Source organism: Plectropomus leopardus, chromosome 18 (genome assembly GCF_026936395.1).
Source record: "Plectropomus leopardus strain MGB_pleo_1.0 chromosome 18, ASM2693639v1, whole genome shotgun sequence".
NCBI classification, from domain to species: Eukaryota; Metazoa; Chordata; class Actinopteri; order Perciformes; family Serranidae; genus Plectropomus; species Plectropomus leopardus.
In genome coordinates this window covers 9,404,596-9,432,389 of record NC_142193.1, presented here as the reverse complement: position 1 = coordinate 9,432,389, position 27,794 = coordinate 9,404,596, and the positions used below count along the sequence as shown (strand labels likewise).

The following is a 27,794-nucleotide window of genomic DNA, read 5'->3' as shown; positions in this document are numbered from 1 at the left end:
CTTTAGTATAATATATATTACATGATTGCATTACAGTTGTTGTTGCCTGAATGTGAAGATTGCTTTAAAGTTACAGCTGGTAAAGCTTTTTTTTTTTTTTAACTATTTGCTGGGTAGCCTAACTTTTGTGTTTCACCAAGAGATTACGTTTGTATGTTTATTTGTTTGTTTGTTTGTTTTTTGCAGTAGTGTCATTAGGCAAGATCCAATAATCTGTAATTTTAGTCATACTTGCACTCATTTAAATTTAATTAATTACATTCCACCACTGTTAACATCAGTAGGCTACATGCATTTCAGAATTTTTTCATCTCTTGTGGATTTCTAACGAGTGTTTGTAAAGTATTCTGTACTCAGCACTAGTTATTAACAACAACTAATATTGTTGTGCAAATGTGCATAAAATTGTATCAAAATAGGGCTTGTTAATTAAAAAACAACAACAACAAAGCAGGAGAGATCCCCCTGGACCTCCTACTGAAGTGCAGGCTAATCCCCCAGTGCCCCCAATTCTTGGAACCGCCCCTGTATTACTGTATTAATTTTCTGAATCCTGAAAGTAACTAGTTACAATGGCTTTAATATTTTTTACTACTAGTGTAGTAAAAATGTCACATTTACCTCCGAATTTTAGGGTAATAGAGTAAAAGAATAAAGTGGCAGAAAATGGAAATATTAAGTACAAGTACTCAAGTCTACTTTGAGTAAATGCAGATCACGCTCTGCTGCTCCGTGCGTGCAGAACGTGCGTCTGGTCTCACCCTGTTCTGTGTCAATAAAGGTTTACAAAAAAAGTCTCCCCTCCTCTTGTAGCTTGTATGAGGCGCAGAGCTCAGTGTTGACACAGGAATTACAGACAGTACCAGAGACAAGCCTCACCGCACCGCTCTCTGCCAGCATGTCTGAACACCAGCGGGGACTCGTCTACCTGCTCACCGGAGGCTGCGGCTTCCTCGGCCGGCACGTGCTGCGGGTCCTGCTGGAGAAGGAGGAGGACCTGGCGGAGGTCCGGGTCTTTGACAAACACGTAGATTCAAGTTTAAATGGACTTAGCACAGGTAAGCCGATGTCGTAAGTTGCTCATTGCCCTCTTTTTCTTTCTTTTTTTTTGAAAGAAATCAAGCCAAGTTGCTCTGGTTTCAAAGGGTTAAAGCTCTTGCTTGCATCTTTTTATCAGCTTTCAAAACTGCTGAAAAATGGCTCACAACATCTCAGCCTATCGTTTCTGCTGTGAAGATTGTCTCTGAAAATATTACATCATCTTTTAAAAAGCATCAGTGGTTGTTGATAATTAATGAAACTTTTTTCCTTGCATATTTGTGGTGTAATTTCAGTGTTTTGTCAAGTGCTCGTTTACATGTTTTTTCCCGTGTCCCTCTGTTAGTCTTACAGTTTGATGTACTGTGTTTTGCTTTGACAGACTCCCCTTGAACCTCCCCTTGATAAATAGACCTATTGTATATTATATTGGCATATACCATAGAGTTGCCATATGGAAGCCCATCTAAAATGGCACTGATGAAGGCAGATCTTTAATTTTACAATTGTCAGCTGTCTGAATGACACAGAGGAGTGGTTTTCTATAAGGTTTCAGTAGCATAAGAGAATGTGATGTGGCTTTAAAATTTTTAAGTACAGCTGCATTCTTTGTCTCTACATGGTAAAGAAAATAATAATTTCCCTGACTGATGCTGTATGGTCACTGGGTCAGTCTGCAGAGATGACAGCTAGGCTGGGAATGCAGGATAACAAACTCCCACACGAATCCTGTGCCAGGATAATGATGTTATTGTGTCCGTCATTGTGTGATTTGACATGTGTCTTTCACGATCGGTAACCATCTACAGACACTGTCATCACCTTTGCATTACATAAGCACAGGATGTACTGTTGGTGTGTTTTCAGTGGAAGCAGTGACCTGAGGTCGATTGCGTGCTTTCGACCTCTAACAGGGTTTTACCTCTGGGGGGAAAAACAACATTAACATAAACTGAAATCTAATGGGTTTTTTTTTTCCTGGTGAGACTGCATGTCATAAGTTACATCAAATATAGACAGTTATGATTGACAACAGTTAGCTTTTTCACTCATCAGTGTCAGGAATGTGCTGAAAACACCAATGACGCCTCTATCCCTGAGTGGGAAATGCTTTGTTCAGCATCCATTATTTATTGTCAGGCAGGACTGAGGCCTGCTGTTGTAAGTTCGGGCCCCTGAATGATCAGCTAACCGTAACAGGAGAGCTCAGGCTCACTAACACCCAGTGCAGTCCTCACGGAAAAAAGGAGATGTCTAATTGTGTGTGTGGTTTTCTCTGGTAGATATTTAGCCTGATTAGAAGCAGTGGAAACATCTGTAATTAAACACTTCTGTGTAATTAGTAAAATTACAGACAGGGATGCAAACTCCAGAAGGAGTGACTGAATTGCAACAGGATCTCTGACTCCATGTTCAAAAGTGTGGCCCCTCTCCTTGCCAGCAAGGCCTTATCTTTTCCCGTTATCAATCAGCATTTCAAGGACAGTGCATGAGAGCAAAGTCGAGCCAACATTCAGAAATGCTGAAACAACATGAAATCCCACACAGAATATGTCTACAGGGAGGGCAAGTTGGGTCTGATCAAGATATATGTTGCAAGATGATTAAGTTTGTAATTTGACAATTTTGTAATATTGTCTTCACCAAGGGAGCTATCTGTCTTGTTGTTTTGTTTTTGTTTCAAATAAATTAGCAGATCTGCTTTGGGCTTTTTGCATCAGTGTTTTAAAGCCCCCAAATGTGTCAGACGTTTAATTAACTGGGTATGCTTTTAACTATGTCTCAATTGAAATAAAAATTACAATGACAGATGAGGGCTTGTGAAAGATAAATAATTTCTAGATAATCTTAAAATGTGACACAAATAGTTGTTGACGAAAGGCAGCGTTGTCTTTTTCGAACCCAAAAGAGTGTTTTGTAATCAACAAACAAACAAAGCGAGTAAATTCTTCCCAGCCTTTGTAGAGTTCTTAAGAAAAACATCCCTAGTCCACTATGAGACAGATCAAATGTCTTTCTGTCTCTCCCTCAGAGCGGACAAAGGTGGTGGTGATTCAGGGGGACATCGCAGACTACAGCAGTGTGTTGGAGGCCTCCCGAGGGTCCGATGTTGTCATCCACTCGGCCAGCTTGGTGGATGTTTGGCACAAAGTCCCAGAGAGCCTTATCCTCTCTGTCAACGTCACAGGTGAGACGTCAAGGGGGCGGTGGCTTGAATGATACCAAGGAATAGGGATGGGAAGGAAACATGAATGGGTGATTCAGTTTTCTAAATGTTTTACTGTGGGACACCACAAAAACAGAGGAAACCCACGCCTTCTCCTGTTTTGGATGATTTTCAAGGACGTGACTTCACCCACGGTTTAAAAAAATGAAAGCTATAATTCAAGGTCTAGTGTGTAGGATTTAGAGGCATCTAGCTGTGAGGTTGGAGAACTTCTGTTCTGTGCAAAGTGTGTTGGAGAACTACAGTGGCTGACAGGAAAATGTGAAAGATCCAGCCTGGAATCAGCATATGATTTGTCTGTTTTTGGCCATAGTAAAAAAAAAAACAAAACAAAGAAGAAGACTCTGTGGAAGAGGGCTAACGATGCATTTAAAGATTCAAAGTATGGCAGAGTTTTGCATGGATAAAGCATGGTCGGTCATCCAGCTTTAAACTGCTTAACCCTTTTAGATTGGTTTTTGTGTTGAGTTTAAGTGTCACATGATCTTGTAAATGCAGTTTGAGGAGCTCTTTTTCCAGCCTGTCTGGAATTCAAGTCTTATGGATACATCACAAAAATAAAAAAAAAGAAAACAAATTATATATAATCCATAAGGAGCTTTATGCACACGAATAATAATACTGCCCATACTGTGTGTGTAGGTTTCCCACAAAACTCCCCTCCTTTTTTTGGAAACATGGTAAAAATAGTGCTTCTATTCACTGTAAGTGTAACTAGGACTGTCACTGACAACCTGTTCAGTTACTTCATGGAGGCCCCTGCGATGGTATGTCACTTGTGCTGAACTGTATGTGTGAGTGGGGTTTCTGTAAAATCCTCCTGAGATGTAATTGATGTAATAGTGGACTGTTACTGCAGATAACCATTTTGAAAGAGCAACGGCCAGTGGGGAAACTCTCAACCGCTACGTGGTTTAACGTCATCGCCCAATCAGTATGTCAGGGACAGACTTTCATGTTTATGGGCCAATAAATACTGTCTGTTAAAGTCTGATAGAGCAGTTAATCAGTTGTTTAGTATCACATTACACAGAACAAAAAAAACTTACATGAATAGCTTTCTGTATAATTCAACCAATATCACAGTTGCAAAAATAACCAATAGATTCAATAATTGACAAACTTAAGATACAAAGGAGACACAACATAACTACAGTGAAAATGAGACACAAAATGACAAAAAATACACAAAATTACTCCAAATAGTAACAAAACGACCCCAAAGAGACTCAAAAAGACCACAAAGAAGCAAAAAATCGCCATAGAAAAAACAAAAACAAAATGCCCTCAAAGAGACACAACACAACTCCAAAAAGACAAAAAACAACAACAAAAAAGAGGCAAAACCAGCACAAAGTCTATTTGTCCTGCTCCTATGTAGGAGCAGTTGTGGCACCTTCTGTATGTCTGTGCCCAGGGGCCCATTGTCTCAAAATTCGCCCATGTCCTTTCTTTTCCAACACTTTCTAACTTCCCCGGATTGTCTGTGGCCTTCAGCCCCAAGCCCACTGGAGATGCAAATCTTAAAAAAGAAGAAGAAGAAAAGAAGTGTGTATGTGTGGCTTTGCAGACATAGACGAAAGTCGTTAGTAGCGTCAATTCATTATTTTAGTCTTGGTATTTTTAAGCAAAAAACAATGATAAAATTCTGGAAATACAAACGGGCATATAACTGATGTAAATTTATGGTAATCTAATCTGGATCCAGACTGAGGATACTGGTTACCATAATGGGATAAGTTTCTACGCATTCAGTGTCTTTGTTTGTTGGTTTTAGTGACGTTAAAGTCAGCGTCCGGCCTTCAATAGTCTGCAGTGTCTCAGCAAATAGACAAAACATACTGTTGTTATCTGTTAGTTGAGCTGTTTGGCTTTTTGAACAGTCTCTCCCAAACAGGATGACCTATTACAGCTGCTTTAACTTAAAGAATAATTTACAAAAATCTGTGGAGAAGTTGTTAATGTTTTGAAGCACAAGAACGTGATCAGATAAATACGACTAAATGTTGTACTAATGTCATCAAACCTCTACTGAATTCAAGTTTTGTTTCCCGTGTGTGAAACCAAGAAACCAAGGTAGTGATTTGATTTAGAGGGTGGTTCAGTCTAGATTTCTTTAGTGGAGAAATATTGCAAGAATTTGAAATAATTTCCCCTGTGCTGGTCTAAATGGTCTATGTTAACTCCCTTTTCTATTCTCTCAGAGACATAAACCTACTGATCCTCCCAGAATTTGTAAGAACTGGGGACAGTCAGCTCAGTATGAGAGCTGAAAACATTGAATAGTATTAAACACTTTCTTCTGGTCTTCAACTTAAGTACATACCAGAGATTTTAAGCTCCTGAGCCAGCAGGCATCTTGAAATGTTCAGAGACAAAACTCCTGAAAACAAGCTTTGGCTCCGGAGTGCACTTGCCAGACCAGTTTTATTTTTCAAACATCTGCTTAAGAAGCACTAATAATGAGGCATTTTTATGGCTGCAATTCAGTCAATTTAATCAATTAATTGATTATTTTATATCTAGTGTCCGTGAATATATTTTCCTTTTAGAGTACCTGTATCTTGATTTATTTAAATGCATTTATACTTAGCAGGTGGTTGCTTTTTGATAGGAGGATTATATTTTTGTCTCTCCTAGTCTTGTTTCTTTAACAGTCAAAGCAAATCTTTTCTGTTATCTGGGTGATTTATCTTCCTCTTTAAAGTGCATATTCCAGCGCTGTCTCATCTGGACTTGTTTTGATCTTCAGCCAAACTGGACCAGATGTGTCTGTGCAGCCTGGGGACTGTGTCCTCTTCTCCTTGTACTCCCTCTATGAACCAAATTAAGATCCAGGTCACTTAAAATCTAAAAAAGTCTTAATATGGAAAACTTGAAAGCCCTTAAAAAGTGTTGTATACAATAGTATGAGGTCTTATTTCCTCCACTTTGTCATGGCCATGTTATGTTTTTTTTCTACCACACTTCCACTGTTACATAATGAAGACCAGGTTTTAGAAAAGGATGTTTGCTTCCGATCAGCTAAACAGAGCACATATGGATCTTGTGCCTGTGTTGAATTAATTTCTTGTTGACTTTCTAGTTGTGCATCCAGTCATAATTTCAAGACTTTCATCCTCTTCCTGTTACCGTGTGATTTAAAACTTTCAAAACTGACTGTCTGTGGACGCACTGAAGAAATCCTGCTGTCTCAAAGTCAGTGCTGTGGCTTTGGAGGATTTGCAAACTTTTCTGTTACTCAATAGTACTCGGTCAACCCCAGTATCCTCCATCTCTCTAACGACAGTATGTTCTCTCCTCTCAGGGACGGAGAATGTGATCAATGCCTGTGTGGAGTGTGGCATCCAGTGCCTGGTCTACACCAGCAGCATGGAAGTGATCGGTCCCAACGTCAACGGAGATCCCTTTTTAAGGTGAACGTCAAAAAAATAAATAAAGTGTGTTTACTCATTCCTGAGCTCTGTGCTTTCCTCACAGAGCAGATGCAATAGCACACTTAATTTTAGTGTTGCTTTGGCTCTTTCAGTTGCCTTTCTGTGGTCACTATCTTTATCTGTTTTCTGTTGAATGCACCATCATGGAAAAAGTAAGGGGTGTACACAAAAGATATGATTGGGTGGAGACAAAACACAACACACAGTATCCACCACACTAATGTTATAATAAATGTTTTTATGAAATTCCTGTCAGCAGAGAGAATATGGGATGAAAAGGACAGTTAACAGGAGCCAAAGTCCACAGTCAGACTCACTTTTTATTCTACTGTCAAACTGTCTGCTGTGATGTTTTGCATACAACTATCTAGTATGTCAGACACACATTACATAATGGTGCTGTGCAGCTAGCTACATGCCTGCACCTTTGACTGAAAACACGCTTTACCAGTTGTCAGGATATTTTTCTTATAAAACAAAGAAGAGGCCTGCTGTCCTTAGGAATGTATGTGTCATTCAATCTGTTAAAGGACCTTGTTGTTGTTTTCCGAGAAATAGATGAATATATTGGTGCCAGGATGCACGGAAACCATCGCAAAAACAGCTGTGCAAGACTTGAAAATAGAAATGACAAACAGTAAGAGAGGTCACTCATTAGGAGTGACTCAGGGCTGCATGAGTATTTCACACAGCTGTTCTGTTTCCAGGCACTGTGTTGTTTAGTGTAGGTTCAGGGAGTGGTGAAAAATGAAGTGCTTGTTTTAGCTGCATGTCTGTTTCTGTGTAAATGCATCAAGAGCAGGAGAAAATGAAGTCAAATTTCACTGAACTACTTACCTTGCTAAATTTCAAATCTTAGTTGTTTACATCTACACTGTTTTTCCTCCTAACTGTCTCTCTGTTGGTTCGTCTGTCTAAAATATCCCAAAAACTCATCTAACAGAACTAAATTTCTAAATGTCATATATCCTATACAGTGAGTTTGACAACGATAGAAACATTGATAATCTTTACTATGATAGATTACCAGTCTCAAGCAGGTTTAATTTGAATCTTGAAGTGGATTTTCACACTGTATGGAAATAAATGGAAGCCAATGGATAAAGTTAAACACACTGAAAGCCTTAACTTACCATTCTTTGTGCAACTTCAAATGTGAGCAAAGTTGGAAGTTGTTTCATCTCTGTCTGTGATATTCATGTTTTGTAAACTGCAATTCATTTTTTGACCAACAAGAAATGAAACCGAACAAAACAAAAGAATCTTTCGTATAATTACTTCCAACTGTGCTCAATAAAGTAAGTTAGTTCTTCATGGTTTTTGGCGGATTGGTTCGAAGACAGAGGAAAAAGAGGGGAAATTAATTGATTTGTCGCACACTTTTTAACAACAGACTTTCTCTTCGGGGGAAGTATTTTCAAGTCAAAATGCACAGCTCCAAATGAGGTCTTCACTCTTTGGTCTTAAAATCCAGGTTGAGTAGCATGTCTTTTTGGATTTTGTTATACGGAAAGTTAATAAAACTTTTAACTCAAATTTGATTCCAAGTCATGTCCCACAAGTCCACACCTCTAGTTAGTAGTATGGTTGATTAAAATAAACATGATCAGTAGTACATAGGTTAAAATAGTCAACAACAATGGTATAATCCTTTTATAGAGCGTAAAAGATGTGGATCTTGAATGATAAAGGCAGGAAAAAACTGAAAACATATTTGCAGTGTCAAATGTCCGGTGTCCATTTGCGTTTAGATCATGACATTCTTCCAGATGGTGTTCTGTGTTTTCGTTGGCATGTTTGTCTGTGTTGGGTGTGCATTTGGGTCAGCACATTAAGTACACACCTACAGCTGTACCTCAGATCAACATTTGGCATTCTCTGCTGCACAAGAGTCAGAGTGAAAGTATGAACCTGGGTCTGCTGTTGTTGGAAAGACTGACTCTGCCCCATTTTTTTCCTCACTATTTCTCTCTCCCTTGCTGTGTTTAAGTTTCCTCTCACTCTGTTTGGCCTCTTTGAAACACATTCCTCTAACACACACTGCAAAGTCAAGAAAACAATATCTGCTTACTTTCTCCTGAATCCTCCCCTGACTGTTTGACTCTTTCTCTACAGGGGCAACGAAGACACCCCTTACCAAGTGAAACACACTATGGCCTATCCTAAGAGCAAGGCGAAGGCAGAGAAAATTGTGCTTGAAGCTAATGGCACCCAGGTACTTAATGTGTAACGATACTCATTTCACAAATAAATCGCTGTGGCTATTGTTTTTTTTCAGTGAGGCAGATTAATTAAAAGCACATTTCAACTTTATAGCTGTAATCATATAATGACGCGATGGAATGGAAAGTTACAGACGCAGAATAGAATGCTTTTTATTGACAACCAGATATGTGTATTTGTGTTTGTTGCTGAACATTACTGAGTAATATCAGATTTTATACTGTATTATCTTAAGACTGGGTAGCACAATCTGAAAGCTGTGGATGTTGTGTGCTGCTGAGCCTGAAAAATGTATGAAGGAATTTCTTGTGCAACTTTGCCACAAATTTGTCAAATCATCCCCTTGGGGCCACTCCTACTGTTTTTCTCAAAATCCATAAAAATCTACCCTTTAACCGCTCTGCCTTTGTTTTTTCTCCGTATGCCTCCCATCTGATTTCCCAAGACTGAGTCCTGGTTTTGTCTCCCATCCAGGTAAATGGTGGAAAGAGTTTATACACATGCTCTCTGAGGCCGACGGGGATCTACGGCGAAGGACATGAGCTTATTAAGGATTTCTACAAGCAGGGTGTGCAGAGAGGAGGCCTGATCATCGGGGGTGTCCCAGAAGATGCTGAACATGGACGGGTCTATGCAGGTAAAATTATTGTTTTGTGAGTCGTAATTACAACTTCAGAGACACATCTAAGTGAGCCAATATAGCCTGAGAATGCTAAGCAACCTCTGCTCTGTTTTTAACTCCTGACAGCCGAGGCGAGTAAAAATTAGCTGCAAAGGAGAACCAGAGTTAAGAATAGCATGACTAATGCTCACAGTTCACAGCCAGGACTAAAGCAGAAGTGTAGTAGTTCTGCAAAAGCACTTCCTCTGCATTTCACAGGAAGTTTCCTTGCATTTGATGATGTAGCTTTTACAGCGCCGCCAGTCCAGATGACGTTCTCTCAGCTGACTCTCAAACAGCTGGTAGGCAATGAGTTAAAAACACAAGTATCATTACATCAAAAGACAGATGGTACAACATGATGAACGTGAACAGTAATGGTACTCCCATCCAGATGTTTTGGTTGTGATATCAGTAATGTGAATAGTATCAGCACGTCATAAATCTATACCGCCATGTGAATGTATTCACATGGCGGTATAGATTTCAGATCAAATAAATCTCCTTCTACATGTGATGATGACATTTTTAGACCAGCCTCAACAGGGTGGTTTCAGTGCTGATGACTGAGTTTTTGTCATTTACTCACACTATCAGCTGTTGCTTATGACAAAATTAGTAACACCTCTAGTGCTTTGACATGAGTAATATTTAACATGTGTTGGGGGCTGATATTTGTAGGAGCCCAGAAGATGCTAATGTTACAAAACTGGAATATAATAAAGATCTACAGATGATCAATATTGAGGAGTTCAATATTAGTACATTAGACACTGCAGATATTTTGTAATTTGTAGCAGCTGAGGTCATGGATAATGTCAGTGTAATGTGTTCACAGGTGTGAAGTGCACATTTACTCAAGAGATTTACTTGCGCACAATTTTTAAGTCGGAAAATATTGTTTCCTTTACACCGCAGGATTTTGTTTCACTAGTTAGAGGTGCAGTGTGTAGGATTTTAGGGGGGATCTGTTGGTAGAAACTGAATGTAATATTTGTAATTATGTTTTCATTAATGTAAAATCCACTGAAACTTAGAATCATTCTGTTTTCGTCAGGTTAGCGCCCATCACAAGCAGCCCCATTGATCTTGGGCACCAATTGACACGCACAGCTGTCAATCATGACATTAAACCCCCTTTTTATGGCATCAAATAACTAAAACAACACTTATCAGTAAAATGAACACGTGAACATACACAGTTTGATAAGAACTAACTAAAATGACAGAAGCAATTGTTTTTGAAAAAATTTCTTTGACATGTACTTACTGTTTTTAGTTTTAAGTTTTGCCTATGTCCCTAACTCTAAAATGGAGGGGGCGGGGATTATGCCTGTAATGCAGCCAGTCATGAGGGGGCAATTGAGATGTTTTGGCTTCACTTTTGGGGAGCTGTTATACTGTTCACCTTCATTATATAGGTTATGTTTCTACTTAGTGCTTGGAAGGTGGGGGTGCGGGTATTCAGCTGATTGCAATCTTTGACTTAACCAATAGATGCCACTAAATCCTATAAACTGTGCCTTTAACATGGAGATTATTATTTCAGTCATATATAAAATCATATATATTTTGATCTACCGTACTGTTAACCAGAGGTGTGAACTCATGTCACATGACTTGGATTAGGACTCCAGGTACAAATTTGATGACTTCAGACTTGACTTGACAAAATCAAAAAAAGACTTGCACTTTGACTTGGACTTAAACACTAATGACTCGAGTCGAAAATCACTTTTCAGACTACTTTTCTTCCTTAAAAGTACTGAAGTTTTAATTCTACCTCTTAGCCTCATACAATATTTAGTTTAGCCCAAAAATGCAGCTTTAAATAAAACAATAGCAAACTTAAAAACACAAGTCTCAAAAAGGGTCATGAAATTATAAAAAGAAATGTGAAAGGATTTAAAACATCAGGAGTGCAAATGAGGAATCATTCTTCAGACTGACCACTTTTCTTTGGGCACTCGGATATTTTACTGCTGAGCTGTTACTGCTGTTTACCGACTATTTCAACTAAGATAAATGTTTTGAATACATCTTACATACTCCAATCTAGTATTCACCCACTTCGTTTGTGTTGTTAGGCAATGTGGCCTGGATGCACCTACTTGCAGCCCGAGCCCTGAGAGAGCGCCCACACACAGTGGGAGGTGAAGCTTTCTTCTGCTATGACGACTCACCCTACAAGAATTATGAGGATTTCAACATGCAGTTCCTCTCCACATTTAACTTCCAAAGGATCCGTGTGCCCTCACTAGTGCTCTGGTTCCTGGCCATGCTTAATGACATGCTCCGCTGGATATTGAGTCCCTGGCACAACTACACGCCATTGCTCAACAGTTACACTTTGGCCGTGGCTAGTACCTCCTTCACTGTCAGCACAGATAAAGCACAGCGCCACTTCCAGTACCGCCCTCTGTACGACTGGGAACAGTGTCGAGCCCGCACACAGAAATGGGTTGATACATTCCCTCTGGATAATAACCCCAAAGACTCCTAATGTGACCTCATCTGCTACAACAGGCATCACAAGCTGCTAAGTAGACATGCAGAGCTCCAAATATTCAGCGTAAGGTGCTATTAGGTAACAGGAAAAGCAAACTGTATCACAGTATAAAAAGAAAATGTCATTGTTATATTTGAGTAAGTCTTAGCGCATTTGACTTATTTACAAAGAAGACATAATGACTACAAGTGTTCATATGAAGCACATACGTTAATTAATAGGGTAGTTAAAGAATGATTTATTATTGAATTCCATTGAATTCAGTTCATTTGGTAAAGCAACTAAGAGATTGTGTTTTTTAAGAATATGCTGTGGTATTTAGATAATAAAAAGTCTACATCAGAGATGACCTAACATCAGCATTTGTAATTATGTAAATTACAACAAACTTAAACACAATTTACAAGCATTTACTGGACTTTATATGAACATTAGACTTTTATTTTTAGTAATATATATCATTGATGGCAATGTTTAATGTTGCATAATTTAAGTATTATTTTTACAATTACATTGTTGATAAATTGTATCATGTTTAGTATGTTAAATGTTTGTAATTTTTAATAAAGATTATTTAATATATTCTACATGGCTTTGTTCTTTGTGATTTTGCACTAGATTCACATTACAGGGAGAGGCTACGCCTTCTTTCCAGAACTTATCTCATCTATGTGTTTTATTATGAGGTGCAGCACTCGTCATAATGCAAGTTTGTACAGCTTGGAGACTTGACTCATGATCTTAAATCACCAGATTATTTTCAGTATGTGTTTTTACCATACCCACATGGTTACTGGTAGTTCTCCACCTCTGGATTTCTATGGAGACAATAAACTTTGTAAACACCACAGAGGGCCCAGTGTCTGCATGCTTGTGGAAACTTGTCAGGCTGTATGAGGACCAGCTGGATAGCAGTTATATCTATGAGTAAGACAAAGTATATGGGAGTTCCCTTGTAGAATAACATCGACACTGTTACAACATCCCTGGGTATCCCCCCATCTCTGTGGCTTACCATGGCAATCCTCAAAACAATCACATGCCTGCTAGTATGACAAAGAAAGCAGAGAATGACTCATAAACCCCACACAGACCCTCCAATGTTCTCCCCCAAACATAACAAAAAAAAAAAGAACTTTTGTAGTATTTAAATTATCACTGATGTATCTGCAAACATATGCCCACAGTTTAATGTTGGTGAATACCGCATATTCTGCATATATTTGAGTATGATACAATAAATGGTATAGAACCTCAGTGCGTGCCTGCGCAGAAATGTGTTTAATAGTTGTGTTTTGGTGCATCACCACGACCTTGAATTTTAAGGCTGCATGTAATTAAACGGGATTACGCCATCTACTGGTGCAACAAAAGAAATACCAGCAAAGTGAAACAAGAAATTCTGAGAGGACCTTTCCAGATCATTGATCATAACGTTCTCATGGGAAATGTGATGTTTGGTTTCATTGCAGTTTTCTTTTATTATACATAAATGTTAAGATGCTGGGCAATGTATAAAAACTATTTCCTAATTTGACAAACAAAAGGTAATTAAAACCACGTAATATCTGTAGGTTTTATATTTCTCTGTAGTTTGACATACCTCTGGCTTGTTTGGACTTTATTAGTCATGTCCAAAGTCCATCCCAGGGGCCAGCTGTGGCATGCAGACCAATTTCAAATTGCCCTCTGTCTGTCTTTCAAAGTATACGTTATGATTAACACAATACTGGTTGATCAAACAAGATCACTTTGCATTTTTTTCATTTTGCTTCACGATGGCAGGACATTCATACAGTTTGTAGACATACATCAGGTAGGACCTACACAGGCGACACTAAAATGTTTTCATAGACAGAAGGAAAACCATCAAACTTAACAATTACCTAACGACAGAAATATCTTTCTAAGTAGCAGACAGTGCCTCAGCAAAAGAAGTGTAAAGTCAAAACTTTCAGGAGCAGTGGAAAATTATTGTTATTATTATTATTATTGAAGGTGAAACTGTTGTTTTTGTCTTATATATGCATGATTCTTTTTTAAAAAATTACCCATATGACGCGAGAAGCAGCTGGCCCCCAGGTATTTTCACATGATCTAATATGGCCCCCATTCAAAAACATTTTGGACAACCTTGATCTATGTGTATACCACCCCTGTAAACAGAATCTCCATTGCCAAAGAAAAGAAAAAAAAAGAAAAGAAAAAAAGAGTTTTTATTATTAGAGTTCACTGATTAAACCTGGGATATGTTTGAATTTTCTCTCTTATTTCAGTAACTTCTTTGTTAATAATCTCTTATTTTAAAACGGGTGCTTTACTTCTAATAATGGGCCTATTTGATTACCGAACACTGTCACGAATGTCTGGTGAAATAATAAAATCTAAAAAAAAAAAAAAAAAAAAATAATTCCGAGAAACATTCATGTATATGACATTGTTAATGTACATTGTACTATGTGCATATTTCTGCTGTGGAAGGGAGGCTCCTGTACGTGTGCGTGCGTGTGCCCGATGACGTTGACGAGAACACGCACGTAGCTGTCAGTAGGAAATGCAGGCTGCTGGTGTTGGACGTATCTCCGCCGCTGAGCTTGGATAAATCAAACAAAGACAGTTCTTTTTGTTCCTCAGTGATAACTATTACTAAGAGGGTTGCTTGAACTTGGCGAGAATGGTCGCAGCAAGCCCGCATGTCTGACCGAAACATTCAGCTAGCAAGCTAGGCTAACAGAAACAGAACACTATCGGCGCTAATGCTAATTAGGCTAAAATAAGCTAACTTGGCTAGCTGGTGACTTAGCTAGCTAGCTCGCCCATTGCAGGACGTTTGTTCTTCCAGGTCCTCTGCCCGTTCGGCGGCTCCTGTCCCGGTCTCGCCTTGTCTTGTTTTCATCTCACGGAGGAGGTTGCGGAACTGGAGCTGTGGCGGGGGGTGCGTATGGATAGGAACCCCCTGGCTATCCAGGCGGACGTATCACAGTGACACGCCGGTCGTTGGTGAGTTGATGAGCGGGGCTGAAGTTGGAGTTGACCGGGGCAGCGGGGTGGACAAGGCCGTGGACGCTGCTCGGCCAGGGCCTGGCATACAGGGAGGGTGTTGACTATTAGCTATTAGTGAACCGTTGCTCCTGTGTGATGAATCGGGAAGTTGAGTCGCTTCGAGAGAGGCCTCTAGAGAGGATATGACAACAAAGTGGCTGGTGTTATTAGCTGCTAGCATGTAACTGATAGCTGTGTGGAGCCTCCACTCCAGACGTTAACCTGCTTCATCAGCAAAATACCAGATCACCGCGATTGTCGGGGGCGCTTTGTTGATAACGTTAGTTAGATGCCAGTGTACCATTACTTCTGCAGAAGAGACCATTTATGCCCCCAGATTATCAACAAAAATGCTTTTGTCATTCTGGCTACTCCGTTTATAAAGTAAAAATATGTTAAAGCGGGATATTATAGTTTTTGTAAATGTTATGATTTTGTAATGTCATTTTACGGTGTGATATAGGCGCCTGTAGAAATATGGCTTGAGACATTTATGGCTGCAAACATTGTCATATGCAGGAATAATATTCGAAAATATCACATTGTAAGCGTTAAGTTACTAGTAAACCAAAACATACCAGTAAGTCAATGTTAAGTTTTTCTAAAAGAGTGGATTGGAGCTATAAGGTGCTTGTACATTTACTTACTGTCTCTCAAGAAATGCCATTATTTCAAAATATAGTTAGCTGCTTCTTCAATCCAATTCTCACATTCAGTTTCAAGAGGGGGAAGTCTTGTGCTTATGCTGCGTAGTGTTTACCTTTAGTTTGCCAGTGTCATGACTTGTTGCTGAGATTTGCATCTCTATTCACTATAAAATAAATTGCTCATGAACCAAGCTGCGAGACATATTCTTATGTTTTTATGACTGAAATATAATAATTTTTGACATTCCCTTATTTTAACATACAATAACTTGGGACACGTGTTACATCCATTCTGTGCCACTTGCATCTTTGTATACTGTGTTTTTATTTTATTTATTTATTTTGAATGCGAACACGTCTTTTCGTGTGTATCATTTTAGGTACTGCACAGCAAATTTCATTGTACAGTTGTGTTCAATGTCAGTAAAGCTATTCTATTCAACTCTGAATCAATACCTGCTTTAAACTGCAAGAGATAACTCACTTCCATCGTTTTCTCTCTGTTTGTAAAGGAGAGAGCATATTGGAACCATGGCAGAACTCTCGACCCTATCCCCATCACCACCTGCACTGGGTGATGCTCATGCAGCTCCATCCATCCCTCCGTCCTCATCAGCGCTCCCTGCTACCAACACCCCTGCTCCAGAGTCTGTCAGGGAGATGCCTATACCCAAGCCTTCACTCAACAATGACAAAGCTTTAACTGGAAACACTCCTGCTGTGCAGTCAGGGGATTCACCTTTGAACCCCCACCCACCCTTAAGTACTCCCAAACTCACTGCTGAGAACCCCCTCACTTTATTGGTACACGAGGCTGCTTCACAGAGAGAGGAATCAGCAGGGAAAGATACAGAGACTGGAGCTCATGCTGTTAAGCAGGGGGCAATGACCTCTGACCCACCAGCTGCAGAGCTCTTGAATACTGAAACAGAGACCCTAGCACTGTCAAGTGAGCCGCTAGCTCAGAGTGAAGTGCAACAGGCATCCCCCTCTCCTGAACTCAACCCTGGTCCTAATCTCTACCCCAATGTGCACGTCACCCACAATCCAAATCCTGTCATGGATGAAGGTCAATTTACAGTGGGCCAGCCCCAAATTGCTACAGCTTCCAATCCCACGCCCACTCCGCCAGCCTGCACTGATACGACAGCATCAGCAACAGCTGAAGAAGAGAAACCTCAGCCACTTCAACAAGCACAAAACCCTCAAAGTCAGCCTCCTCCACCTCTCTCCCCAAAGCCTAACACTCCCAGCGAGGAAAAGAAAGCAGAACTGCCCAGCAGCCCCACCAGAGCCGAACACCCCAGCCCCACTGTGCCACTGATCCAGGAGCCAGCGTGTGCCCCCCCGCTGCCCAACCCCAACCCCCGGCCAGCTCCTGACACCCTCAGCTACCTAGAGTCAGCCAGCCTTATGTCCGGGACATTGGAGTCTCTATCTGGGCTGGGAGAGGATGGCAGCTCTGTGGGCTCAGACTCAGAGATCAATGGCATGGCTGTCAGACGCACTGATAAATATGGCTTCTTGGGTGGGAGTCAGTACAGTGAAAGCGGGTAAGTATTAGGACATTAACCAATGAGTTACGGTCCCTGCAACTGTGTGATTTAATTATATCTAACTGATAGGTCCCACGATATTCTGAACGGCAAGATGCATATTCAGTTTGGTGTTAGAAGAAAGGAAAAAAGACACTTTGCCTTTTTTGATGTTTCATGCAGATAGTTTAATAATTGTAATATGAGACATCATTAGATTATGGCCAGTGAATTTTTTTACACAGACAAATGTGAATCCTGTCTATCTTCCTTTTAATCGGTCACTTTGCCTTCCCTGAACATCTCATTCGCTCTGTCATCCATCTGCCCTAAAGAGATAGTTGTCCTTTGTCAGTCTGACCCTCTCTTTCCTTTTTTCCTCTCTTTCTCTGCTGCTCTAAACATATCCATCCATCCTCTATCTCCCCTTGGTCTGACTCAGATAATGCTGACAGCGTTTCTGTGACTCAATATGTACTGACTGTGTGTCTCTGTGGTATCACCTCTCATGCCCATCTGCTCTCTTCCTCTCTTTTCTGTCAGATTTGCTTCTACTTTTCTGACGAGCTAATTGCTCCTCCCGTGTTGAATAATTAAGAGTGTATCGATTTACCACCAGTAGTGGCACCGCCTTCTGATCAATTAGTATGTTCTGTATGTGAGCAATTCAGGGTAATGTTGTGCAAATAATGTGAGAGAGAAAGTGAGGCAATTTTTTTTTTGTGCCAGTAGATTGGCGTTACAAAACATATCAGTGCAATATTTAGGAGTGTGAAAAGAGTACTTCCCAGTTCTGTCAATGATGGAGTCATCTATTACTCACTATTACAGTGAAAAGGAAGTTCGAGTTGAAGTCGCGAGGCAGAGGGAGGTAAAATGGCTCGATATGTTCCACCATTGGGATAAATGGGTCAAACATCGCTTCCAGAAGGTATGCATGTCAGCCTTTCAGATGTGTTTTAGATGGACTTGGAGTAGCTATATAACGCCATAGCCAAATAACTGAGTGTGTATTTTGTGTGTTTTAGGTGAAGTTGCGCTGCAGGAAGGGGATTCCATCTTCTCTCAGAGCCAAAGCCTGGCAGCTGCTGTCCAACAGCCAAGAGCTCATAGAAGCAAACCCCGGAAAATTTGAGGTATCACTGTGACCATGTTGTCGTTGTTTAACTTCATTTTTTATAACATCTTAAAATTTAGTACAGAGGCTGAAGGGCATAAGAGAAACATGCAGCTGTCATCAATTCATACAGACAAATATGCAGGTACAGTTCATTAGACATGAAGTCAGGCCCTAGATTATTTAAGATAAAAAGGAAAAAAGAGAAAGAATGTTAAAAAAAAAACCATTAAAGGGTGTCCTGACAGCAACGATTCCACTTCATTCAAGATCTTTTACCGTTGTTTTTCTGTAGTCAAAAAGAACATTATGGTATACAATACTATAATGTACATGCATACGTGTGTGTGTATGTGTGTGTGTGTGTGTGTGTGTGTGTGTCTGTACATACACATACTGACACAGACACATACAAGGAACTGTTTTTTTCTATCTTTGTAAGGATGTTTACTGACACCTGTCAAAGTAAAAACCCTACTGATTGAATATAATTTGGCTAAGCTCAGAAAATGAGTTGAAAATGAGGTAACTCTTTGGTTCATTTATTCTGAATTTTCTTTTTGCTGCACAGCCATACGGTTTTAAACGTTATAAAAGTTACAGCTGTTAGAAGTTTAATACATAATTCAAAATGACCTGTCACACACAAATAGACTTAAAATTACACACACCTTACCCAGCATGTGAGTTAGGTAACCATCTCAATCTGGCAAAGTCAAAATAATTAATCAAAATAAAAGCCCTGAGACCTTTAACAGAAGCTCAGAGGACAGCTATAGTATTGAACAGAACTAAATTAAGTGTATATGAAATGAGCGTAATGGAAATGACCTGGAAGTAATTGACATTGGCATTTTATTTAATTTTCCTGCATTTTCAGCAATGCTTTAGGCCAATGCCTTTTTTGTTCCTAAGTGTTAAGCAGTTCACTGTATGTGTCTGATATAAATAGAAAATAGTTTATTTTTTAGCCTTTTCTGTTAATTCATTCATTTTAACTCTCAGCTTCTTTAGGTAATGCAGCTCAGCTTATAGGTTTTTTCTGCAGTGCTGCCATTACATTTGAACTTTAAGATATTTCAGGCAGTTCGTTTCACATTTCTGCATTTTGAGCAATGATTTTAGATTCAGTACAGCTTTTAGTATTCACATGCATTTTCTGCAGGAAATATAGTTATCTAGTTGTACCAATTAGTGCACCTATGTTGAAGCATCTGCATTTGTTATTTTTCTTCACTCATTTATTATTTTTTTCCTCCCCGGTCTATACATGATATTGACAACATTTTAAAGGCAGAGAAGAAGGCACAGTATTTTGATTGATTAAATAGCTTAAAGTGGGGACCATTGTAATTGGAAGTTGTAGCTGAGAAGGGGAATTTCAGCTCCTGGGGTGCTAAAGGGGCGCAAGCACAAACCTAGGGAATTATAAGCCTCTTATCAGGACCGGTAATCCTGCCTGCCCTGCCTCCATGACCACTCTGAAGGGGGGGTCTGGCCTTGGCTGGGCCTGGGTCCCAGCAGTCTGCTGAGTATTGTTTGTATTGTCATAGGAAGACACAGATGTGGTTTTATACGGGACTTTGCAATCTTATCCACTTTGGTGGCCAATTTAGTGGCTTACTTCAAGGGCTAACAAGAACTTTTCTAAAACTTGTATCCTTTTGTTTTACTGCAGGAGCTGGAGAGAGAGCCGGGAGAAGCTAAATGGCTAGACATTATAGAGAAGGATCTCCACAGACAGTTCCCTTTCCATGAGATGTTTGCTGCTCGTGGTGGCCATGGGTAAAAAATAAAAAAAAAAAAAAAAGGAACCACTCTCAGTCTGTTTGACATCACAGATAACACACATTATATATCAGAGTAAATGCTGCACACTGACTGTAGTCCTGATATTTTATGTAGCACACAATCCCAGGTGGATCTTTATGAGGTCAATATAATGTCTGATGATTACAACCATGTGTATATTTCTGTCAGTTAGTATACGTGTCCCATGGAGTGAAGTGAAATTGAGGTAATAAATTGCAGGATTCAACTAAGAAAATTATGTAAATGTGATTAAAATAGGGTAATGCATAAAAGTTGCATGACTATTAATAATTCAGATGACATTTTAAAGTGTTTTTAGCGGCATTTGTCAACACTACATTATTTTTCTTCCCCCAGATTGCCTTTTTTTTTTCTTTTCTTTTTTTTCCGGACATGACTCAAAGGGAGCTGCATGAACTGGTCAAGCGTTTTGGTGGATTTTGCCATCTGATCTTTTTTTTTTTTGTTTGTTTCTGCAGGCAGCAGGATCTGTACCGGATCCTGAAGGCTTACACCATCTACCGGCCTGACGAGGGCTACTGCCAGGCGCAGGCTCCAGTGGCTGCAGTGCTGCTCATGCATATGCCCGCTGAGGTGAGGGAGTGACAATTAGTGTATCAGTGTCGCTTCTGCAATGCTATCCCTTCTTACAGTATTCTGTTATTATTCATTACACACACACATAGGTATGAAATACACACATACACACCCAGCACCTAAAGACATGCTTTAGTGGAGAGATGTCAGAATGTGGGGCTGCCACATAATTTGCACTTCATCTGGTCTGGCATGTGGCCATTACCATTTTATAAAATGCGATTTTACCTGCATGATGTGCCCAGGAATGTCCCTAACACAAAAAATAACAATAAAATACAGCAAGAGGGCAGAGTCTCTGCAGAAAAATACACCACAACACAATTCTAGGAGGACATAAGTGATCATTCAGAGAGACTATACATTGTCTATGCATTGTTTTGTTTTGTTTTGTTTTTTTTAAGGAAAATTCTGAAAAGTACACCCTTTAGCATTATGCCTCTTTATGCTTATCCCTCCTCACTGCACACATTTATTAAGAGGGAGCTTATAATAAAAAGACAGTGGGTGTGTGAGAACGCAGCACTACATTAAAAATAGCAGCAGAATGGTGAAACTGCTGAATCTTCGTTGACCAGACTGAAACAATCAACGAGGTGTCCTGCAAATATCAAGCGTGTGATTCAGACAGGATTCCACTTACAGTTGCTTTGACCTGGGCTTGACCTTTTTACAGCAAGGTGACCACACGGAACTGCTTAAACTGTATTCTGACAGTTTGAAACTAAGTTCAGTCAGTCCCACATATAGATGGGTGTTTGCCGATAAAAGTCTGCGTGAGGGCGTTTTGTTTTGATGTGGTGACTGTCGAGTAGACGAGCATCCTTTTCTAATCACACTGAGACGGTTGCTGTTGCTACTTGATGCCTGGTAGCAACAAAGTGTCCTCATCTACTGAAAGTCAGTTGTCACAGTTTTAGTTGCGCTTTCTTTTTAGCAGGACAGAAAGGCCATGAATATAATGATTTTCCATTTATCACCACATCACACAACATAGCCTCGCCATCAGTTGCAGACAGCAAATACAGAAAGGAGGAAGCTTGAGAAGATTTAGTTAATAAAGTGCACAATGTTCTATTTTTAAAAGAGCCCAAAAAAGAAGTAGGAAACAAGGTGATGCAACTATGTTTCAACTCACAACTTTCTGATAACATTTAAGCTGCATTTAACTGTTATGATTTGTTTTGTTTTTTTCACAGCAAGCCTTTTGGTGCCTCGTCCAGATATGTGAGAAGTACCTTCCCGGCTACTACAGCGCTGGACTGGTAAGTAAATGCATGTAGTCTTTGTCAAAGCTTCGTTAGTTTTCTCAGCTTTAGTTAGTCGTCATTCTGTTTTTAGGAAGCGATTCAGCTGGATGGTGAGATCTTCTTCTCCCTGTTGCGGCGTACGTGTCCGATGGCGTACCGTCATCTCAAGAAGTTCAAGATTGACCCGATTCTCTACATGACTGAGTGGTTCATGTGCATCTTCTCACGCACCTTACCATGGGCTAGTGTACTGCGTGTATGGGACATGTTCTTCTGTGAAGGTACTGTTTATATCCACCAGCTCTCAGTGCTCTTATCTGCTTATAATTTAACAGTTTACCTACATTGACTCATAGTTGGTGATGAATGATAATAATCTCAAAAGAAACTGGATGCAGTCTTTGTGTAGGAAAGTTTGAAGCATTTTTAAAGGGACAGTTCACCCCAAAACCAAAAATACATCATTTAGCTCTTACCTGTCGTGCTACTTATCAGTCTAGATTGTTTTGATGTGAGTTGCCGAGTTTTGGAGGTATCGGCCATAGAGATGTCTGCCTTCTCTCAAATATAATGGAACTAGATGTCACTTGGTTTGTGTTGCACAAAGCACCAAAAAAGTACATGTGAAAAACTCAACAGCAATGTCTTTTTACAAAAAATCATGACCCGTTATTCAAGGTAATCCACAGACCTGGTGAGCAGTTTCAAATAGGAACTATCTTGTTTTTACTAAACTATATCTGTCAACTGCATGGCTGCGCAGAAAGAAGAGTGCATCAACTTAGCTTAACTCTTGCTTGTGACAGTGCAAGATGTAAACATTAATGGCATCCTACTCGGCTAAGCTGTAGTGTTAGCCAGCTCAGTGGTCCTAGCAGCAGAGACAAGCGTCCAATAATACAGCCCAATATAGTTCAGTAGAGTAAAACAAAATACAGTAAAATGTGTCGTTTTGATTTCACGCAATAATATGGTTGGTTGGTTTACTTTGGTAGTATAAAATTAAATAAGATGTATTTTTGATTTTGAGTCATGATATGGTTGTTGAGTTTAGCTTGGTAGAATAAAATAAATCAGAATAAAATGTGTATTTTTGATTCAGGGGTGAACAGTCCCTTTTAAGTATTTCTCAAATTCAGTTTTATTTTTGCTCTGCAGTTTAGGAGTAACTAAGTTAAGTCTCTGGTTGCAGGGGTGAAGATTGTGTTTCGTGTGGGCCTGGTGCTACTGAAACAGATGCTCGGCTCTGTGGATAAACTTCGGGAACTACAGGGCATGTATGAAACCATGGAGCGTCTAAGGAACATCTCGCCTGACACTATCAGAGAGGACATATTGGTACAGGAGGTGGGTCTCTTTCTCTAAACTTCATGCACATGAAAACAGCCTGTTTCTGTTTTTAGTCAGCGACACGAGTTATGAGTCACTTTGTCCTGTAGAGCCCGGTCTAGTAATCTTCACTTCCTCTGTCTGTCTTGTCCCTGTCTGATGTGCCGTCCAGATTATCACGCTCCCGGTGACAGAGGCGCTCATAGAGAGGGAGTGCAGCATCCAGGTGAGGAAATGGAGGGAGTCCAGGGGGGAGCTGACACACCAGCCAGTCCGCCGCCTCCACGGTACGAGGGCCATCTATGAGCACAAACGCCGTGCCGCCTCCATCAGCTCCGGCGGCAGCTTCTCTTTCCTGGGAAGCCCGATCCCTCCTCCAGGACCCCTCAGGGCCTCCTCCAGCCTCCTCTCACTGCCTGGATTCCGCAGGTCCAAGGCTCCTTTCCACTCCCAAACCAAGAAAGGCTCCTTCTCAGGGCCGTCAGGAATGGAGAGCCTGCAGCAGCAGTCCCGACCTGCAGTAACATCAAGCCCGGAAATAGGCCCCAGTCACAAACCACCCATGCCTCCAGGGGCGGGTCAGAAGGCACCCCACATTCAGAGCCCCTTAGTCGGGGCTATGGCAGGCTCATCACGTGGGCCCGCTCCAGTCTCAGAAGACACCTCAGCACAGGGCCAGCCTCCTGCCTCGGCCCCAACACAAAGCACAGCATCACCGCCCAGCACTCTGTCCCCTTCCCCTAAAATCGTCTCTGAGCAAATTACTCACACTATACCCTCTCCTACAGCAAACAATGCTCCTCTGCCACCAATTCCAGATTCAAAAAAAGAAGCGGCGCCAGTGGCTGTCGCCCCAACCGGAGAGGAAGAGACAAAGAAGAAGAAGAAGAGCAAAGAAGACAAAAAGAAGGAAAAGGAAGATGAGAAGAAAAAAATGAAGGAAAAGAAAGAGAAGGAAAAGGCTGAAAAAGAGAGGCTAAGGAAGGAGAAGGAGAGGCTAGAAAAGGAGAAGAAGAAAGGGGGGAAGAAAAAAGACAAAGGGGGGGGAGAAGCTGAGGACAAAAATGGAGCCGCAGCAGCAAGAGATTCGGCCTAGATTTTTCACCCTGTCATTCCAGGATAATGAAAAGGGACATTGGACAAAAAAGAGGTCAGGGGAACAAAAGACCCCCCAGAAACAGAAAGAGTGATTAATAAAAAAAAAAAATGGGATGGCTTCCTGTATAACGCATCATTTCAAGGACTTAATGTAGTCCCCGGACTATGGTGGAGCAAACTGGATCTTGGTTTTAATAGCACCTCGGGGGGCATTTTGCCCCTTGCTCAATGCTTTCTTTTTCACCAAGATTAAGATGGGACAAATTTCCTTTTTCAACTGGAGCACGGACTGTGAATCCGATTACAGTCATAATCTCGTTTAGTTTTTTAAAGTTCTTAATTTTTATTTTCTCTTTGATTTTTGTTTTAATCATATTGAAGGCAGTGGTTAGAGAACCATTCACTCAAGGGACTGTTGAATGAAGTGACATAGTTAAGGTGCAATAGAGTATGTAAATAAAAAGTCCACCTACAGTACATAGTATCCTGTTAGCGCTCCACATGCCCCGTCATTTCTCATCTGTGGACAGGTTGTCCAGGCGCCTGTGTCAAAACAAAAACAAACGGGCACTGAAGGCAGAAATGCTAGTAACGTTGTTGAGGATGTATTTATTGTCTTGTTAAATGTTGTGAGTGAGTGTGTGCCTTAGTAGTGTAGTGAAATGTGTTACTGTTCTATGTGTGGCCTCCCTGTTTTCAGTCTCCCTCTGGCTGCTTTTTTCTCTCAAGTCAAACCGTTGAATCCTGTGTGGTTCTTCCCAAATTCTTCTGTCAGTGGAATAAACCTGAAGGGGGAACTGGAGGGATGTACACAGATGAAAAGAGGGGAGACAAGTGAGCATACAGCCGGACACCATGCTGTGGTGGCTGTTTTTTTTTTTTAACTAATCATTTGTGTGTTTGCTCTTTTTGTCTCTGACAAAACGACACACAGGGAGCATTTTATTGTTTTTATTTCTATTAATTCACTTTAAATTTCATGCGTCTACGGTTTTGCAAAAAGCAGGGTGCAACAATATTGATAAACTGGTTGCGTGAAAACATGCAACACCCAGCAGTGACCTTGCACGAGTCCTGCAAACCAAATCTGTAAAAAAAAAAAAAAAAAAAAAAAAAATTTTTTATTATTTTGCTTTTTATTTGCGAACAAAATCCTATGTGTGTGTTTTATTTAGCCAAATTTAAGCATGGGTGAGAACTTGTGTTCACTAACCCATTAGAATGTGATTTCAAGTATCTTAAGAGAATGAAGGATGATTTTTGCACTTGTGATTCTGTCACAATGTATCACTGAAGTCGACCACTCCATTAGTGCAGTGACGTAGAAAAGTCTCAACAGGATGGTTTCTTGGTTTGAAACCTGCGCCTCGAGGACCTATAGGAAGCCACTTGACTGGAGGTGCCAGGTGTGCCAATGTAGCATTAACCTCTGATCTTTGACCTCCGGGCTCTGATGTATTTATGTACAAAGTGGTTAATTTAATCAAATATAGTATATTATGAATTACTATTATTATTATTTTGGATCTGACTATTTTTCTATGTGAGTAAAAGACACCTGGTTGACTGGAACGATGGCCGACTACACATGGTGTAGTTGCAGGGGGATCATTTAAGTGTTTTTTTTTAAAAAATGTTTTCTTTTTTTCTTTGCACGCTAAGTCCTCTGCTTTTACACAACAGACTCGACGCATGTCTTTACTATTATTTAAGTTTACTGTCACCGTTGGTTTGGTCAACTATAGGTTCACGAGTCTCCAGTTTACTGAAGTGCAGTATTAAATAGAGTTGAGTGGGAAAAACGGGCCTCCGACAGAACAAACAGTGAGACGAGTGTTCAGACAGAAGCTTTGGGAGTTGAAGGTCTTAATTGTACTGTATAATATACTAAGAGGTGATTTTGAACTTTGAATAGTTCTTTAATTCGAGATCGTAAGTATGTCTGTCTCACCAAATGGTGTTGTAACATTGATAATGACTTATGGACTAACTCCCTAACCTATGTACACTCAGTGTTCTGTACTGTAACATATTTATACATACATTAAACTGCACTGAACCCCATCAGTATACGATGAATAGTGCCAGGTAGTTAGTGTAAAACCATTTGATGGCAAAAAAACATTGATGCTCTTTAGCTGTACTGTTTTTGTAGTTGAGGATTAGAGGGACTTTCGTGTAATTGTAGCCAACATGTCCTACATATTCATTGTTTTTCACCTATTTCAGGTCTTTACAGCGCTGTCATTTAATTATATATTGAGATCACACACTCCCTCCCTCCCTTTATTTTGATGCCAGTGCGTTCATAGGTGCAGATTAGTGTAGTGTTAGTGAGGACAGGCCTGAACACATCTATGCAAACCATCCGCCATCATGTGTGTTGATGGTGCGTGGTGACAGCAGCACTGATTTCACCTCTGATCGTGATGATCAGATTGGTGCCACGGGAAAAATGAACCCTGTGCTTCAGTATTTATGAGCACACTTTCATGCCTGTGGACTACAATATTGTAGGAGCAATACGTCCTCGCAGCTCATGTTTCGACGATAATAATCATTTCTCTTCTTTCAGAGGGCTCCAGGTGACGTGATGATCAAAATAATCTCTCTTTAGCTTGTAGAATTGGCACGTAGTGCTGCAATATTGAGGACGAATGAAGAAATCCATTTCTTTCAGGTCCTTTGTGCATTTCTGCATTGGTCCTGAGACGGTTGTTCTTGCTTACAGTTGATTGGGAATGACTACCCACTAATGCAAACTATGAAGAAGAGTTTCAGCTGTTTTTTCTCCTCACGCCGTTACGTCTTTTTGTGTTTTTAAGTTTACATTGTCACTCTCTCTGGCGAAAGTGAAATAAAATCATAGCTAATTGAATTCATTCCTTCAGATCTACAACTGATGTATTTAATTGATGATGATAATAATGACATTTGTGATGAGTAATAAACCATAATATATTAAATCATCATGGTGTTTTTCTCTTACTTGGTGGCATGTGAAGGACGTTTTGTTTGCGTATGACTAACGTGATACATTTTTGATAGTGGTGAAGAATCCAACCCTGAGATCATGTCTACTTTGATCCTATTTTTGTGAGAAATTCTGAATTTGGATGGATTTAAATAACTAGCATCTATTTTGAATGTGGGAAAGCCATCTGTCACTGCTTCAAAAGAAGTGGTTTGGTCATTTATTTGTTATCTGTGCAGAAATATAGCAGGTGCTAATTAGATTAGATTTAACTTTCAGGCTCCTCTATGTACATGTG

At 40.2% G+C, this 27,794-nt stretch overlaps 2 protein-coding genes across 2 annotated transcripts; both read left to right on the top strand.

Moving 5' to 3' along the window:
• Positions 1-815: 815 nt before the first annotated feature.
• On the top strand, positions 816-12,682 carry hsd3b7 (hydroxy-delta-5-steroid dehydrogenase, 3 beta- and steroid delta-isomerase). The gene is made up of 6 exons (XM_042505734.2): positions 816-1,058; positions 3,071-3,226; positions 6,573-6,681; positions 8,818-8,917; positions 9,400-9,562; positions 11,674-12,682. Exons 1-6 carry the CDS (start codon positions 899-901, stop codon positions 12,087-12,089), a joined length of 1,104 nt encoding a protein of 367 aa, XP_042361668.1. The 5' UTR covers positions 816-898; the 3' UTR covers positions 12,090-12,682.
• Positions 12,683-14,623: 1,941 nt separating this feature from the next.
• tbc1d10b (TBC1 domain family, member 10b) lies at positions 14,624-27,491 on the top strand. The gene is made up of 10 exons (XM_042505499.2): positions 14,624-15,095; positions 16,297-17,337; positions 18,151-18,250; positions 18,348-18,455; positions 20,115-20,221; positions 20,728-20,842; positions 22,045-22,110; positions 22,187-22,376; positions 23,288-23,442; positions 23,597-27,491. Exons 2-10 carry the CDS (start codon positions 16,316-16,318, stop codon positions 24,518-24,520), a joined length of 2,787 nt encoding a protein of 928 aa, XP_042361433.2. The 5' UTR covers positions 14,624-15,095; positions 16,297-16,315; the 3' UTR covers positions 24,521-27,491.
• Positions 27,492-27,794: the final 303 nt, after the last annotated feature.